General features: G+C 35.5%; 1 protein-coding gene and 1 non-coding gene across 3 annotated transcripts in view; one reads left to right on the plus strand and one right to left on the minus strand.

Moving 5' to 3' along the window:
* Positions 1-14,829, plus strand: part of LOC139143582 (dnaJ homolog subfamily C member 13-like) — a 71,058-nt gene that overhangs the window by 53,174 nt on the left and 3,055 nt on the right. For both annotated transcript variants that reach the window (XM_070714027.1, XM_070714028.1), the window contains 14 exons: positions 1,265-1,378; positions 1,612-1,728; positions 2,120-2,173; positions 2,577-2,703; positions 3,164-3,255; positions 4,266-4,365; positions 4,822-4,896; positions 5,100-5,300; positions 5,725-5,806; positions 7,793-8,009; positions 8,912-9,091; positions 9,866-10,006; positions 10,615-10,755; positions 14,511-14,610. In XM_070714027.1, the coding sequence (XP_070570128.1) occupies positions 1,265-1,378; positions 1,612-1,728; positions 2,120-2,173; positions 2,577-2,703; positions 3,164-3,255; positions 4,266-4,365; positions 4,822-4,896; positions 5,100-5,300; positions 5,725-5,806; positions 7,793-8,009; positions 8,912-9,091; positions 9,866-10,006; positions 10,615-10,755; positions 14,511-14,610 (1,741 nt within the window). The remainder of the gene's footprint in view (positions 1-1,264; positions 1,379-1,611; positions 1,729-2,119; positions 2,174-2,576; positions 2,704-3,163; positions 3,256-4,265; positions 4,366-4,821; positions 4,897-5,099; positions 5,301-5,724; positions 5,807-7,792; positions 8,010-8,911; positions 9,092-9,865; positions 10,007-10,614; positions 10,756-14,510; positions 14,611-14,829) is intronic.
* Positions 12,161-12,279, minus strand: LOC139144618 (U5 spliceosomal RNA). The gene has a single exon (XR_011554829.1). It is a non-coding gene; the product is annotated as a U5 spliceosomal RNA (small nuclear RNA).

Below are 14,829 nucleotides of genomic sequence, written 5' to 3' on the forward strand. Positions count from 1 at the left end.
ATAAAAGCCAGTTCCAACACAAATGCTTTTTAAATGTCATCAGGTAGCTTGTGAAGTTATATTTTGAATATTTTATGCATTTGAGCAGAAAATAGCAATAAACTGATTCATTAGAAATCATGTGGATGATCCAAATAATCCAATGTGTAGTCGGCACGTGCATTTGTTTTTTCACAGGCAAAGTTTTCAAAATTTTCTACAGCAACAGTCGCAGTAGCATTCTACACAGCAAAAAACACCGACGAGTGTACATGCCATTGTTATTTCAATACTGTTGCCTGGATTATTTTGATCACATTTGAATGTCCTTTGTATGATGATTATTATTTTGCTCGTTTATCATTTTGTTTATTCGTGATGTGCATCATGTATTGTGTCAGTACACCGTATGCATGCAGTGAAAGTGTACTGCATGTTGTGTTGTAATTGTACTTGTTAAAATGATTTGATGATGTAATAAGCCATCATTCCATAATTTCTGTATTTATTACTGTAATAGTTACTGTTAATATAATGAGTTTTAAGGATAGAGTTTTAGGTAAATCATAGTCTATTATAGGATAGAGTATAATCTAGACAAAGCAAAGATTTCTGTGCATTTCAGTGAAACATTTCTGTCCTAGGCGTAGCTGATCCACATTTGTTACAAACTTCAAACATATTTTGTTTTGGTACTGAAGTCAGAGTGATCAAAAGCAGAATTTGTGGAAATTGGAAATTTTTTGTGATTAACCCTTGAAGAAACTGTTGAATTGCAGGAAGGATATTGGTTTGGCAGAGTGCTGTTTGAATTGAATTAAAACATTGTTCATGAAATCATTGTCTCTACTATTCTCACAAAAGGATGAGAGACAGTCATTTTCAGCAGAAAGATATATTTCCATATGAAGTTGGGAAAGGCAAGCCAGTTTGCCAAATCCCCAATTTTTTTTGTTGACAATTTTCATGACGACGGTGCTGCTGTTTCTCTTCTTTTTTCTTTTTTTCTGCTTTTTTTTTTGAGGGATGAATGGTGTATCATGTTCTGTTTTGTATTATGAGAATTATTTAAAAAGTATCAGATACTGCTGAAAGCATATCTTGAAAATATTCTATGCCAAAATCAGTAGTTTTCTCAAAACAATAATGACATTGCTGAGTTCAAAGAAACAGCTACAAGTCACCCTTCTGAACGTGTGTGGTTACTGGTCATCATATTGTAGGAGACAAGAAAATCTAAAGTTTTTAGTGCCAGAACCTCACACATGAATTTTTGCTCACTCAGGTGTTGAAGATTCTGAACAGCAACACAGAGAATCCATATCTCATCTGGGACAACGCCACCAGAGCTGAATTAACAGAATTCTTGGAAAGACAACAGGAAGACCAAATACGAAGTGTAAGTTACAGATCTCTAGGCTTGTAGTGTTGCCAGATGTCAATCCAGATAAAGACAAAACAATCTTCAAATTTTGTAAATCGAAACATTTTTTTGTCAATTTTGTAGACACCTTTATTCTGACTACAACATATCATTTCTGGGTACTTTTCCTGCAATTTATCTGTAGGAATTAATAAGTATTGCCCTAATCGTGTCTCTGTTTCTTTCTTTCTACCTTTTCATGTCATCAGGGTGAGAGTGATCCATCATTTGGTGCAGATTTTGTGTTTTCAATCCACGCAAAGGAACTCATAGTCGGTGAAATATTTGTGAGAGTGTACAATGAACAACCTACATTCCCATTGGAGGTATGATGTAGTCCAAACCTGTTTTTAGCAAAAAGTGACGTAAAACTAGAGATGACTTGTCCCTGCATATCACTATGCAATGTTTGAGTCCCATTGCTTTCAGTGGTGTGGGCAAGTACATATGTCAGGATGTAGGGGTGTTTTAGCACTACTTGTACCTGAGGTGGAATTTTAACTTACTTGTGTGTAACTTTCCTACATCAAACACAGTCCTGATTATATTAATTTAATTACAAAGTGGCTTGCATGACAAATAAGCCCTATGTATCAAGCAAGTAAAAAATCTCAGAGTTGATATTTTTAAAAAAAATACGTGTACTACATTGAAATTTAACACCAAAAGTGATCATAAAACAGAAAAACTAAAATATGTTTTCCATATTTTGCTCAGGATCCTAAGGATTTTACAGTCAAGCTCTTAGATTTCCTTGGATCACAAGCACAGGTAAGATTGTTTTTATTTATATCAGATATTCATGTACTGTAAGTAAAGAACAAATTGGTGAGTAAAACTAGAAGGCACAAATGCACAATGTAAATTTAACCCATTCACCACCATGGTTTGGCCCAAACCAGTTGCTACCAACAGTGATTGTGGACCTGCTTACAGGGAATTGGGGTGAGCAGGGTAAAACAGCAAATATTACGAGAGTGCCTGTTCACCCAAAACCATGATTTGCATTGGGTAAACCTTAGAAGCACAAACATGTCATAGAAATTTTGGTTCAGCCGTATTATGTTGCATAACATACTGAAACTTTTTCAAAGCTGGTATGTCAGTATTTTCTTAGGAAAGCAACCAAGTGGAATTGATGCTGATTGCATTTATCCCGCCCATTTTTTTGCAGTATTTGCACTCGTTGATGCAACTGAGTGGTCTAGACACCAAGAAAGCCACTACGGCTCAGAAGACAAGGCTACACCAAGTAGAGATGGCATTAGAAGCATTAAGAAACGTCATCAGAAACAGTCCAGGTAATTAGTCCTACCATGAATTCTTCAAGGATTCACTTAAAAATTGACGAGAAAAGGCGAAAAATGGTCAGATGTTGTTAATGTGAATTACACGAAATATTATGAGTATTACATGATTGTTGTTGTTATTAATATAGTACTTTATGTCAGACTAAATTCTGTAGGTTGAAAAAGCAAACAAAGTTACAGAGCTGTCCAATCAGGCTGCACATCTGACAATAATATTATAGAAGAAAACACAACACCAAAATATTCCAACAAACAAATTAGATCATTAACTTAGCAAATGTTCCAGTATCATATTTTTGATAACAAAAAAAAATTTGATTTCTACTTTGCCCCTTTATTATTCGTGACCTCTGACCCATTATATGCATGTCAGTGCACTTAGTTACCAATAGAATTTTACCATTTTCTGCATAATTTTGAATACTAATGAGTTGTGTGCTTTGATTGACAGGTTGTGAAGCTCAGTGTATAGGACATTTTAGGTTACTCTTCTCATTGCTGAGGGTGAAAGGTGCAGGCAAAATTCAACAGTTAGCATTAGAGGTGAGTTCCTTGCTTTGCGGTGACATCATAGTGGGTTAAAGGTATACAGTCACCTGTAATCTAAATATGCCCATATATGGTCAAAGGGGCGTTTCTTGGTATTCAAAATACCCATGTGAGGGCGCTGTTTTTAAAAAGCGGCCACCCGCTTAAAATCTGTGATTGGTTAGATTTTCTCTTTCCATGGTAACTGCGGCAAAATTGGAACAGGTGACAGTATACCTTTAAACCTAGAACTTGAGTGGACCACAGAACAAACAAAAGTGTCCAGAAATGTAGATGAAACTACAGTGTATGAGTATTTCTGTGCATGCATTTATGCACATGTATTTGTTTGTAACTCTATAACATTTCCAGAGAACATTGTAGCAGTTGAGGACAACACTTTAACTCAGATTTGGCCATCCAACTGTTGTAGAAGCCCAGTTGGTGTTAGCAGATACTGTGAGAACAATAAATGACAAAAGGATTGGTTGAATGACTCTCTACCTTATAGGTGCCAATGGTCAAGATTGAGACGGCATGTGCTCAAATCAGAACAATTATACATTCAATAACACTATTTTATCATGGCTGTATTATTCCATAGTATTCATTAACGTAACAGTTTTGTCACATTCTAGAGTCCTATCCGGTAGACAGTTGATTTCTCATCAGCAATCAGAGCCCAGGGTCATAGCTTGCAACCATACAGATATTTCTACCTCAGTAGCATATTTGAATATGATCATCATCACAAATATGCTGGAAATCATGCGTGTTTCATTCGTGTTTTAATTTAAGTACTACAGTGCTTGAATGCATGTGTGTGTAAAATGAGAAATGAAAGGTTTGGACATGGTTGTAATGTTTATCAAGTATAACACAGCCATGAGCACCAAAGGAGAAATTTTTAAATCATAGAAAAACACCTCTCAATGTGCGATAGCATGTCTATACATCAGTTAGTTTCCTGGTTGAAGAATGAATGGTCATTGTTCACCATTATGCCTGTGTTTTCATAATTCCAGGTGATAGCTGGTGTTACTGGAAACAAGGACTGTGTAACCAACATTGCAGACTCCGATGTTCTTGTCTATTTGTTATTAGTCTTACAAACACTGCCTACAGGTATGCTTTCCATATATCCAGTCATATGCATGTAATTTGATGTGACTTTCTAAGTCTGCTTCACTATCTTTCATTGACATTCATGCACACTTTTAGTGTGACATCCTGTATGTATGTACATCTGTGTGACCAGCCAATGTCAAACTACATATATAATGTATGTAGCCCACACTTTTGATCAGGAGATATTCTCCATTGAAGATGGGTCAATATCAGTGTATTTGCTCAGTCATACAATACAAAATTTGCATAAATGAATACATTTTGTTAAGGAAATCAACATTAGATATCATGTATGTCCGTGAGTTTCTTATGATCCAGTATGTCTCTGATTCAAGTCTGATTGTATGTTGAATTTCTTGGGATACACAAACACACATGTTATTTTTGTCTGTCCTTGTGTAAGCCGTTCAGAATGTCACTCTTATAATAACCATATTCACAATCCATTCACAGGTCGTCTAACAGTACTAGAGACGCTGCATGCACTATCTTCCAATACAAAGATTATCAAAGAAGCAATGGCCAAAGGTAGGAATTTCAACATGTAAAATATTTATCATAATTTTGACATTTTCATTTTTGGCGAGATTGAAATTTTAGTTTTGTTCAGTTTCAAAAACACTGATTAAAGCAGGTAGTGAAGGTGGGAAATTAAACAGTGTTTCCAGTGTCTATCTCTTTTCTGTTAGAAAGATAATTTAACTGATTTTGTGCGTTTTACATCTCACCAGGTGCTCTCATTTACCTCCTGGATTTGTTCTGCAATTCGACCAATCCCAGCGTCAGGGAGAGGACAGCAGAATTGTTCTCCAAGATGACAACGGATAAGTTAATAGGACCTCGCGTCCGAATTGTTCTCAGTAAATTTCTGCCAAATATCTTCATGGATGCAATGAGGGATAGTCCTGAAGCAAGTGTGCATATGTTTGAAGGTAAATATAGACACTTATTGACTTGTGGTCCATGGTGATTTATTGACCAGCTAGGTTGTATAATTTTGTTTCTATTGTACAGTTACACTTTATGCCACATTCATGACTACTACACATGGTATTACCTTATTTGGAAAATCAAGTGTGAATTATATAGAAATATTATGGTTGAAAAGATACTTTATATGTAACTTAGCTTTTGTGTTTCATCAAAAATGCTACTTTTACACATTTCAGTCTGTTACATTATATTGGTGTTGTGACAGTCTAACATGTTCAATTCACTTCAAACAAGATGGTCATAAGAGAAATACAGAAGACAGTACAATAGAGATTCCCACACACACCTGGAGCTCTTCCCAGATATTAACCCATGAGGAGTCAATAACTCACATATTGACCTCATAATGTTGTCCAATCACAGGCAGCCATGAAAACCCTGAATTGATATGGAACGATGAATCCCGTGAGAAAGTCTCGGCGACTGTCAAGAAAATGAAAGATGAGTAAGTAATAGTCATGATTTGAAACATCAAAGTTTCCACAATACTTCTCTATGAACTTTTTTAGTTAACCTGTATTCATCAGTGTTTTGGATGTGTCTTCACCTCTTTCACCCCATTTTTGTTTTCAGGGGTCCTACTTCACTCTAGTACTAATAAGGTTGTACCAAAATCTGTTATTGAAAGGGTGAGGCGTTAGGGTTAAATAACGAGACTTCTTTCTTGTGATGATCAATGAATTATTTCATCAGGTTTCTATTTGAAGGATATGTATCATCTGTATGGCGTCTGCCACATCTCTTTAATGTAACATTGTTTTTCTGAACTCTCTATAATCATAAAAACAAAGTGACTTAATATTACATAGCGCTAAATTTAAGTCATGATGAGATGATGAAATCATCTTTATATTGGTAGCCAAGCTGTAAATGTCAGGAAAAATGTTCAGGAATTGAAGTGAATTTGGCCATTTCTACCACAACAAGACTCTTTGTCTTGATTTCTGATTCTCTGATTAACTCTCCAGTTACATATTGCAGGTCCTGGATATCGTGCAGAATAATTTTGTAGTAATTAAATACTGTAGCTTAGCTGTGTACTGCGTTTTCCATGATTTAACATTTTAGTCAAATTGTCCATTTTCTAACTTCTTTATTAAAATTCTCCAGTTTATAAGTCCCCCCGAACACTGTCCGGGGGGACTTATAAGTTTTGTCATGTCCGTGCGTGCGTGCGTGCGTGCGTCCATTCACGCAGATATCTCAGAAACGCCTGGAGCGATTTCATTCAAATTGGTATAAGGATTACTCTTTATGTCAGGCATATGCACATTAAATTGTTTTGCGATCCAACCAAATATGGCCGTGTGACGGTCATTTTATTGGAAAAGCAGGGACTGTCATTGACAATGACTTTTTAAAAAAGAGCTCTATTTCTAAAGCGACTGCACTAAATTTGATGAAACTTTGTGAAGATGTTCGTCACACAGAGCTCTGATAGCACACATTCAGTATTGCATCAATTAATTTCTAATTTGCATATTTGATGAACTTTTGTAATTAGGGTGATATGTATAGAAATGCTGCAGCAAATTTGATGAAACTTGGTATAGATCTTTAGCACACAGTGCCATATAAGTTTACAAAGACAGTTAGTGGTGTCATGTGAATTAATTGCTAATTTGCATATTTAATGAACTTTCTGAATTCGTGGGCTGTGTCCAGAACCACTGCATCAAATTTGATGAAACAAGGTACAGATGTTGATCTTGCATTACTGTAATACTGTGTGAAGACATTAAGCAGTATCATGTAAATTAATAGCTAATTTGCATATTTGATGAATTTTTGTAATTAGTGTGATATGTCCAGAAATACTGCAGCAAATTTGATGAAACTTGGTACAGATCTTTAGCACACTGTCTCAATTTAGTGTACAAAGACACTTAGCAGTGTCATGGGAAATAATTGCTATTGTGCATATTTAATGAACTTTCCTAATAAGTGGGCTATCTCCAGAACCACTTCGTCAAATTTGATGAAACTGTGTAAAGATGTTGATCTCACAGTGTTGACACTTGGCGGTATCGTTTATGAAATGTGGTACACATGATAATCTGTCAGTGTTATAATAGAATGCAAAAATGTTTGGCAACATCCTGTTGATTAATTAGTAATTGACTTATTTAATGACCCTATGTAATTAGGGTGGCAGTCCACATTGGTTTTACGTTTTCACTACCATGGAACTCATCTTTAATCACAGACCCAATTAATGAACAGGACTCTATCCTCTCCAAGGACTTGTAATTAAAGTACCCATTAACACGTGGGGACTGTGTCATCAACGATGATATGTCTTCTTTTTAATTTATAAATACCCCTTTAATCAGAACTGCACAAATATTGTCCTTTTTGTTACATTTTATTCTGATATTTTCATTTTATTATATTTTGTGTTGAATTTTTTCCATTTTGTCTCACTCTCCAGTCATTACAGAATCCAGAAGGACAACCCAGAAACTCAGTGGAGGTTGCCTGAAGACTTCGCAGTAGTGTACACTGACGTGGAAGGTGAACTTACCGTGGGCGATGTCTATCTACGATTATTTATTGGACAACCCAGCTGGGTTCTCAGGAAACCAAAAGAGTTTATGATTGAGCTCATGCAGAAGTATTCAGATTTAATATCAATGAGAGCACCCGATGTGAGTAGAAATATTTATATTTTTGTCTGTCTGAAAGTCTGTGCATGTCTTTGCATACAAATGTGACAGTATTTTTATGTTCCAAACACACTTAAAGATACAGCTCATTCTGTGCTATAAGAATGGCTTTCTTGAATGGGTATTGTACACTTCAGCAATCCATAATGGAAGTATAAATTCTATGATTGCTGTGAATTGTAGAGGCATACAGTTTTTATGCAAAAATTTTCAGCTATGTAGTTTTAGACAGAAATATATGTACTTGCTCACATTTTTCATGCCAGACGACTGGTAGAGTGGTAACATTTTAGAGTATGCATACATACATACATTCAAAGTGGACTGGCAGTGTGTATAATATTCTGTGCAACAATTAATTTTTTGGTAATATTCTTCTGAAATTAACCCTTTTGAGCCCTGCAATTTTTCCCACCAAAATTATTGTGTGCAACATTTTACCAATTTTCTGAATTTTTCTGTAATTTTTTTGACAATTTTGGATGAAATGAACATCACTTTTTATTGGCTTTAGATTTTTATCAAAATTTTAGCAAAATTTAGAAAAAAGTTGACTGGTGTATATTTTGATATAGGCAACAAAAATTGACTTGGTGTTTATATCAATGTGTTCTTCAAAATATTATCCATTACAAATTAGAGACCTCTCTTTCTTAAAGGTATACAGTCACCTGTAATCTAAATATGCCCATATATGGTCAAAGGGACGTTCCTTGGTATTCAAAATGCCCATGTGAGGGCGCTGTTTTTAAAAAGCGGCCACCTGCTTAAAATCTGTGATTGGTTAGATTTTCTCTTTCCATGGTAACTGTGGCAAAATTGAAACAGGTGACAGTATACCTTTAAGATTGTGCCATCAATTTTTGAATTTTGAATCTTTTTAGGGTGAAGTACTTGAGACGGTAACAACTGCAGTAGTTTCACTGTTCATGGCACAGCCAATGCTGGCCGATCAGCTTCCCCCTCTAGGACACATACCAAAGATCTTCCAGTGTATGAGCTCACGGAATGACGCCATTCCAAAGTCTACGATCCAAGTTATATTCCAGGTGGCGGACAGTGAGGTGAGAATTCTGCCAACTTTCAAACTGCTCAGTTGTGTGTGTCTATTCTGAAAACAGGAAGTGGATCTAGTCACTAGCACAACACTGCCAGTTGTGAACGATGTGTAGGGGCTTCGCCATTAGCCCGTCTTAGTTCAATATAATATGTAACTAAAAAATTGTACATGTTTATTTATTTATTAATTTATTATTTTGTTAAACTTTAAAAAAAGAGACATACATAAAAATCAAATAAAAAACTGAATTAGAAACTAAAATTAAAATGGTACTTGACGAACATGGCAGGTTTGTGGATTATTTTTCAACAGAAGTTGACTAAAGCCGTTGATCTACCCATCTGATAGATAATATATCTTTAAATCTTAACCCACAGTATGTGAATAATGCTTTTTAAAGATGCATAAATTATAGCTAATGAATGATGGGTTTCTCACATGTCGACAATACAATTTATTCTCTTGAGATGTACTTTTAAAAATCTAAATTTGACCAAACAGGAGGGTTGAATGGACATAGATAAATTAATTAGCTTCAATTTAAGAAACAAAAGTTTATGTGTGAAATAGAATCACAAGTAGAGTCATTTATGTTTATTTGTGGATGATATTATTTACAATGACTGTCATATACAATCTGTGATAGTGCCAGCTGAGCTGACGAGGCAAAAGTCTGAAACCTATTCAATACCAAGTTTTGATACTGTACGCAATTCTAGTTCATCTGGCAGGCAAAGTCACTACATGGACATCATTGTTTTCGCTGATTATTTCACAGGTGTGTGTACGTGCAATGGCACAGACGGAGTGTGTCGGTCAGATGATAATGGGCATGAAGATACGCCGCGATATGATTGGTCTAGCCTGTGAAGCCCTTCATAAAATGTTCCAAAAGGAGCAGGATGACCTTGTAGCTCAGGTGAGTCAAGGTCGTAGAGGTCATTCAAAATATACGGATTATTCACTTTCAAAATTTGTGGTGATGGTGATTATGGAATTCTTAATACCGCAACTCAAGGCCGGCATTTTGCGTCATGCTCTAGGATACGTTCTACTCAAACCAATGGGGCTTATTCTCAGTAATATCAGAATTTATTTACGGTTGGAAATGCTTGTCACAAGGTTGTATAATCAATAATCCATATGTACACCATATACTCGCACATAATTTTCTCAGTATACAATGTTACTGTATTTACAAAATTCATGAAATGAATATGATTTTAAATCCAGCAAGCAATCTGTTGGTCTGATTTTATTAGATTGCAGGCCTATTGGTCAACAAGGAAGAATATTTCAAGGCTATTTGCTTCCAAAAACTATCAAAAACACAGGAATATCACAGACTTCTGTAGATTTTGAAAAAACATTTTCCCTGTTTATAGCACTGCCATGTATCTCTTTCATCTTTAGAATTGTTGTAACGTACTATACAAAAGTGCACAACTTTTCTCTCTGTACTGCAGGACATGTATCCAGTGCGCCATCAGTGGCATACTCATAAAATCTTTTGTTTTGATTTTGTAGGCACTGAAAGTTGACCTGGTGCCAATTCTGCTGAGACTCCTAGACTCTGGTCTAGAGATGTTGGAAAATCCATCAGCAACCAAAGCTCAGATTGTAAAGTCACTGAAAGCCATGTGTACAAGTCTGAAATACGGTGAACAGGTAAGTTCTGTGTCTGTTCATAGACTGAAAACTAAAAATTCAGGTCTGGTCCTGAAAAACCTAGCCAATCATTCATCATTTAACTTCATTTAGTAATAATCATGAGAGTTCCAGGTGAAGGTAGTGGGACAGTACTTTGTAAAGTGTTTGTAATAATTTTATTATTTTTACTTGATTGAACAAATTGTCACTTTCTTATTTTCCACCCTAAAGTATGTGGAAATACCGGGTGTTACATGTAAGGTTGCCAACACAGTGCAGTTTTAAATATGCTATATTATTGTTGACAGATGAATTACATGGTCTAGATTTGATCAATAACACCATATATTACAAACATACAGGCTGTGTTTACAAGTTGAATACTAGGTATTTCAAACATGATTTTTTTGAGTAGAATAAGAAAATGCATTTTACAGACATAACAAAAATACTCTAAAAATTGTGCCTAAAGTTAAAGCAAATGAATCTTTAAGGTTGTATTTTCATAAGACTATATTTTGCGTCCCTTTTAATATAAAGTTGACATGTGAGGACTCTGTAGTTTGATTGAAAGTACAAGTTTTTTGACATTTTGCTGTATACTATGTAGTATGTATACTTCAAGTCTTTCAAGCCTTTCCTTGGGACTTTCTGAGTAGCTCAGACTTTCCTGTGCTGATTTTTCCTTTTTAAATGACAAGGTTAATTTCACCATAAGACAGTAGAAGTGAGACTGTCTATAATTCTACCAGTAGGCCTGATAAAATTTCTCTTACACATTAAAGCCCCTGTAAGCTGTAACTCTTGAAAATTTTTGACCTGAAAAAGGCATTGTATTTTCTGTGGTTTTCTTTAAATTCTACAAATTTAAAAGATATAGTCCTTTACTACTGAAAAATTGGACAAGGAAATTAAAATTTTAACCGTTATGTTGATTTCCCGCCATTTTCAAAAAACTGGTAATAGTACAAAGAAAACCAAGCATATGATGTCCCTGTGGAATACATTCAGCACTATGCATTATATTTGACTACTGTGTTGTTTCTGTGAAGATTCAAATGACTATATGCACGACATATAGTGTTTTTTGCTTTATTTGCATGAGGGCGCTATTTTATATTTGGGCAAACGTTTATTATTTATCTTGCTCAAAATTGCACATGCAGTCCCTCTGGACAGTTTATTCCACTTGCATAAACACCCCTCAATGAGTACATTCCCACAAACTTGTTTTAGTTTGGAAGTAAAATCACAAAAATAATGCTAAAAGTTACAGCTATTGGACCTGTAACATCTTTGGCAAAAGAGGCATGGGCCTGGCCGGGCACATTCCCCTAGCCAGCATTGTGATTACTCTTAGAACGTAGGGTTCCCCTCATGATGTTTAAAGGGCAAGTTTCGGTTCTGTTTTTGGATTCGTTATTGCCCTGCCGTAAAGCAGGGCTTGCAAAAATTGTCTATAGACTCATTAATTGTTCTTCTGCACGGAAATCTTTAGTAAAAGGCGAAAGATTTATGCGTGTTGCAGAAAAACCAGAGTAATAGTAAAAGGGTTAGCAAGAACTATAAGTACATGCATTAGCAAAACTCTGTTTGTGGTTTTACCTATGACGCTATGATGCTATGAATACTTTTTTCCTTACTTTCCAGTTCTCCTAGTTTTCCTTACTTTCTAGTTCTAATCATAACAAGTAATTATTTCTGATAAAATAATTTGATTTGATTTACTCCAAAGGTATGATAAAATGTAGCCAAGTTGATGAAAATTGCCAAATTTACCGATTTCTCTTTGGATATCATACCATGGAATTCTGGGAAATGTTTACATTAGCACCATGTTGTATGGCATTGGTCCATCTCAGTAGCGTATAATCGGACAAATGTAAACATGAACGTTAAATCATGCTTTACACCAAAGCAAATGAATAAATTCTTCTGTATTTGAATGTCAAACAGTATAATAATTCATAGATATGATTTTTGACAAGTAAAACCATGAACATAGCCCTCAGTAGCTGTAACCACGCTGCTTTGATATGCAAATTTGGACATGCTTAATGAATATTAATGTTACAAGGTCATTCACCTGACCTGAACAAAGCCCCTTTATCTGATGGACTCATATCATGCACATGTTCACAATGCAGTGATCATTTATACAGTGAACACCTTTGTGCATGTTGTGCCTTATGCACTTTTTTAAGTAAAGGAAAGGAAAGTTACTCAGCTTATAAAATGTAATTATCTCCGAATGAAACCGCGACAAAAACCAATCGAGAATCAAAATAACTGAGCATCAAGCAATGAAGTGACTTGCATGCAGGTTACAACGCCGTTTGAATAAAGTCAAGCTCAATATGAAGTGACGTGTCTTCATAGCAAGGATATCAAAGGATGAGAGCAAGAATGCTTTAAATTTCAGTGTTATAAATCCAAATTCATACAACTTTTTATCCTTTTGAGTAAATTTTGGAAAAGCCACAATTTTGCAGACTTACCTTCAGCTGTGCAGATATGATTTCGCTTTGTGCTGCTAACCCTGTGGCGTACATATTGACCCTTATGAAAATTCCGTCTAGAATTCTACAGAATTTTGTTTTTTCCATTGAATTCTATTGAAAATGCTGCCAAAATTATATAAACTTTGATAGCATTTCTGTAAATATTTGTAACATTTTTATGAGTGCTAGAAATGCTACAGAATTTTATAGAGTTTTTGTTTTTCGTAAGGGGGTGTCAGATGGTCTGAAAAATTTTTAATGATACAATGTATTACATGTAGTATTTAAAGCATAGAAGGCAGGAGTTGGCATAGGTCATGTTGTTTAAAGCCGCACTTTTCAATCCCAGGTTCTCGCATTAGTGGTGTTCTCCTCCCAGTCAAACGCTTGGCCAGTACGATGTTTGATTTCTATAACATTGATTACACAAACTGATCTAAACCTTTTGTCACATTTTGCTAATCCTGCAAACAGAGTTTATGCAAGCTTTTGATTGACGGTTGGTTCAGATCACCAACAGTCATTGATTCCCCACAACAAACGCTTGAATTTCCTAAAAAATTGTCTTCCAGTCGTGTTCGACTTTGAATATAACCACAACGTTCGATCGGCAGCAACTTCGCGCTGATCGCTTGGCAGTCTGTCTGTCTTTTTGCGGCCAGGGAAAACTAAAAAGTTGCATTTTCTGGAGCATGTGCTTGTGTGTTGGCTGTTTGGTGTCCACTTACACAATGAACGCCGCCATAACTTGGCGTCCTTTTAAAGGGTGGCTCCGCCTTTAATGTGACACTTAAAAGTACTGAGATACAAAGTATTGATTCAGTCTCCGAGCATAAAGTTGAATGTCAAGTGGAGGGTCCGGTTAAATATTTGAAGTATGCTATTGTCAATCGCACTGTGAAAGAACAAGTTTTGTTTATTTTACAGCCAAAGCAAGTCGTGTATCTTTAGAATCGTACAAGGACTAATTTTATGACATTGATTTTTTTAAGAACCTTGTGGAGTATGAAAACTGTTCGTAAAATAATGATGAAGAACATTTCCGTAGCTGTATAGTCATGAAAACAAAGCTGTGACGTAAACAAGCCTTACCTCATATCCACTTTAATTGCGTCGAACACCATTGATATTTTGTGATGTCACATGCAAACAGCTTTACAAACATGAGAGTGCACTTGGAAGGCATTAGTTTTGGTGTACAGATTCAAAGAGCAAGCTTGAAATACTGACTTAATGCTCCAATTTGATTTCTTTCTCCATTTTCCTTGGTAGGTTTCAGGCATATTGGATAAATCAGAAGTGTGGAGTTCGTACAAAGACCAGAAACATGATCTTTTTATCACAGAGACCAATATCACTGGCTATCTCACAGGTACAGAAAGTCTAAATATCAACAACTTCATCAAGTTCGGCATCACACCTTGCAAAGTCTGATGTGGTGATGTAAATATGCCTGCCTTTAAGGTAGCATGCGCCTTGAAAATGAAAGACTTAAACTTTTGCTCAAATTTTCCTCGAAGAATATTTCAATCATTCTCCTTCAAATCAAGAATAAAAATTGGAGGTCACCATACAAATTTTAGAACTAGAG

Source organism: Ptychodera flava, chromosome 11 (assembly GCF_041260155.1).
Source record: "Ptychodera flava strain L36383 chromosome 11, AS_Pfla_20210202, whole genome shotgun sequence".
NCBI lineage: Eukaryota > Metazoa > Hemichordata > Enteropneusta > Ptychoderidae > Ptychodera > Ptychodera flava.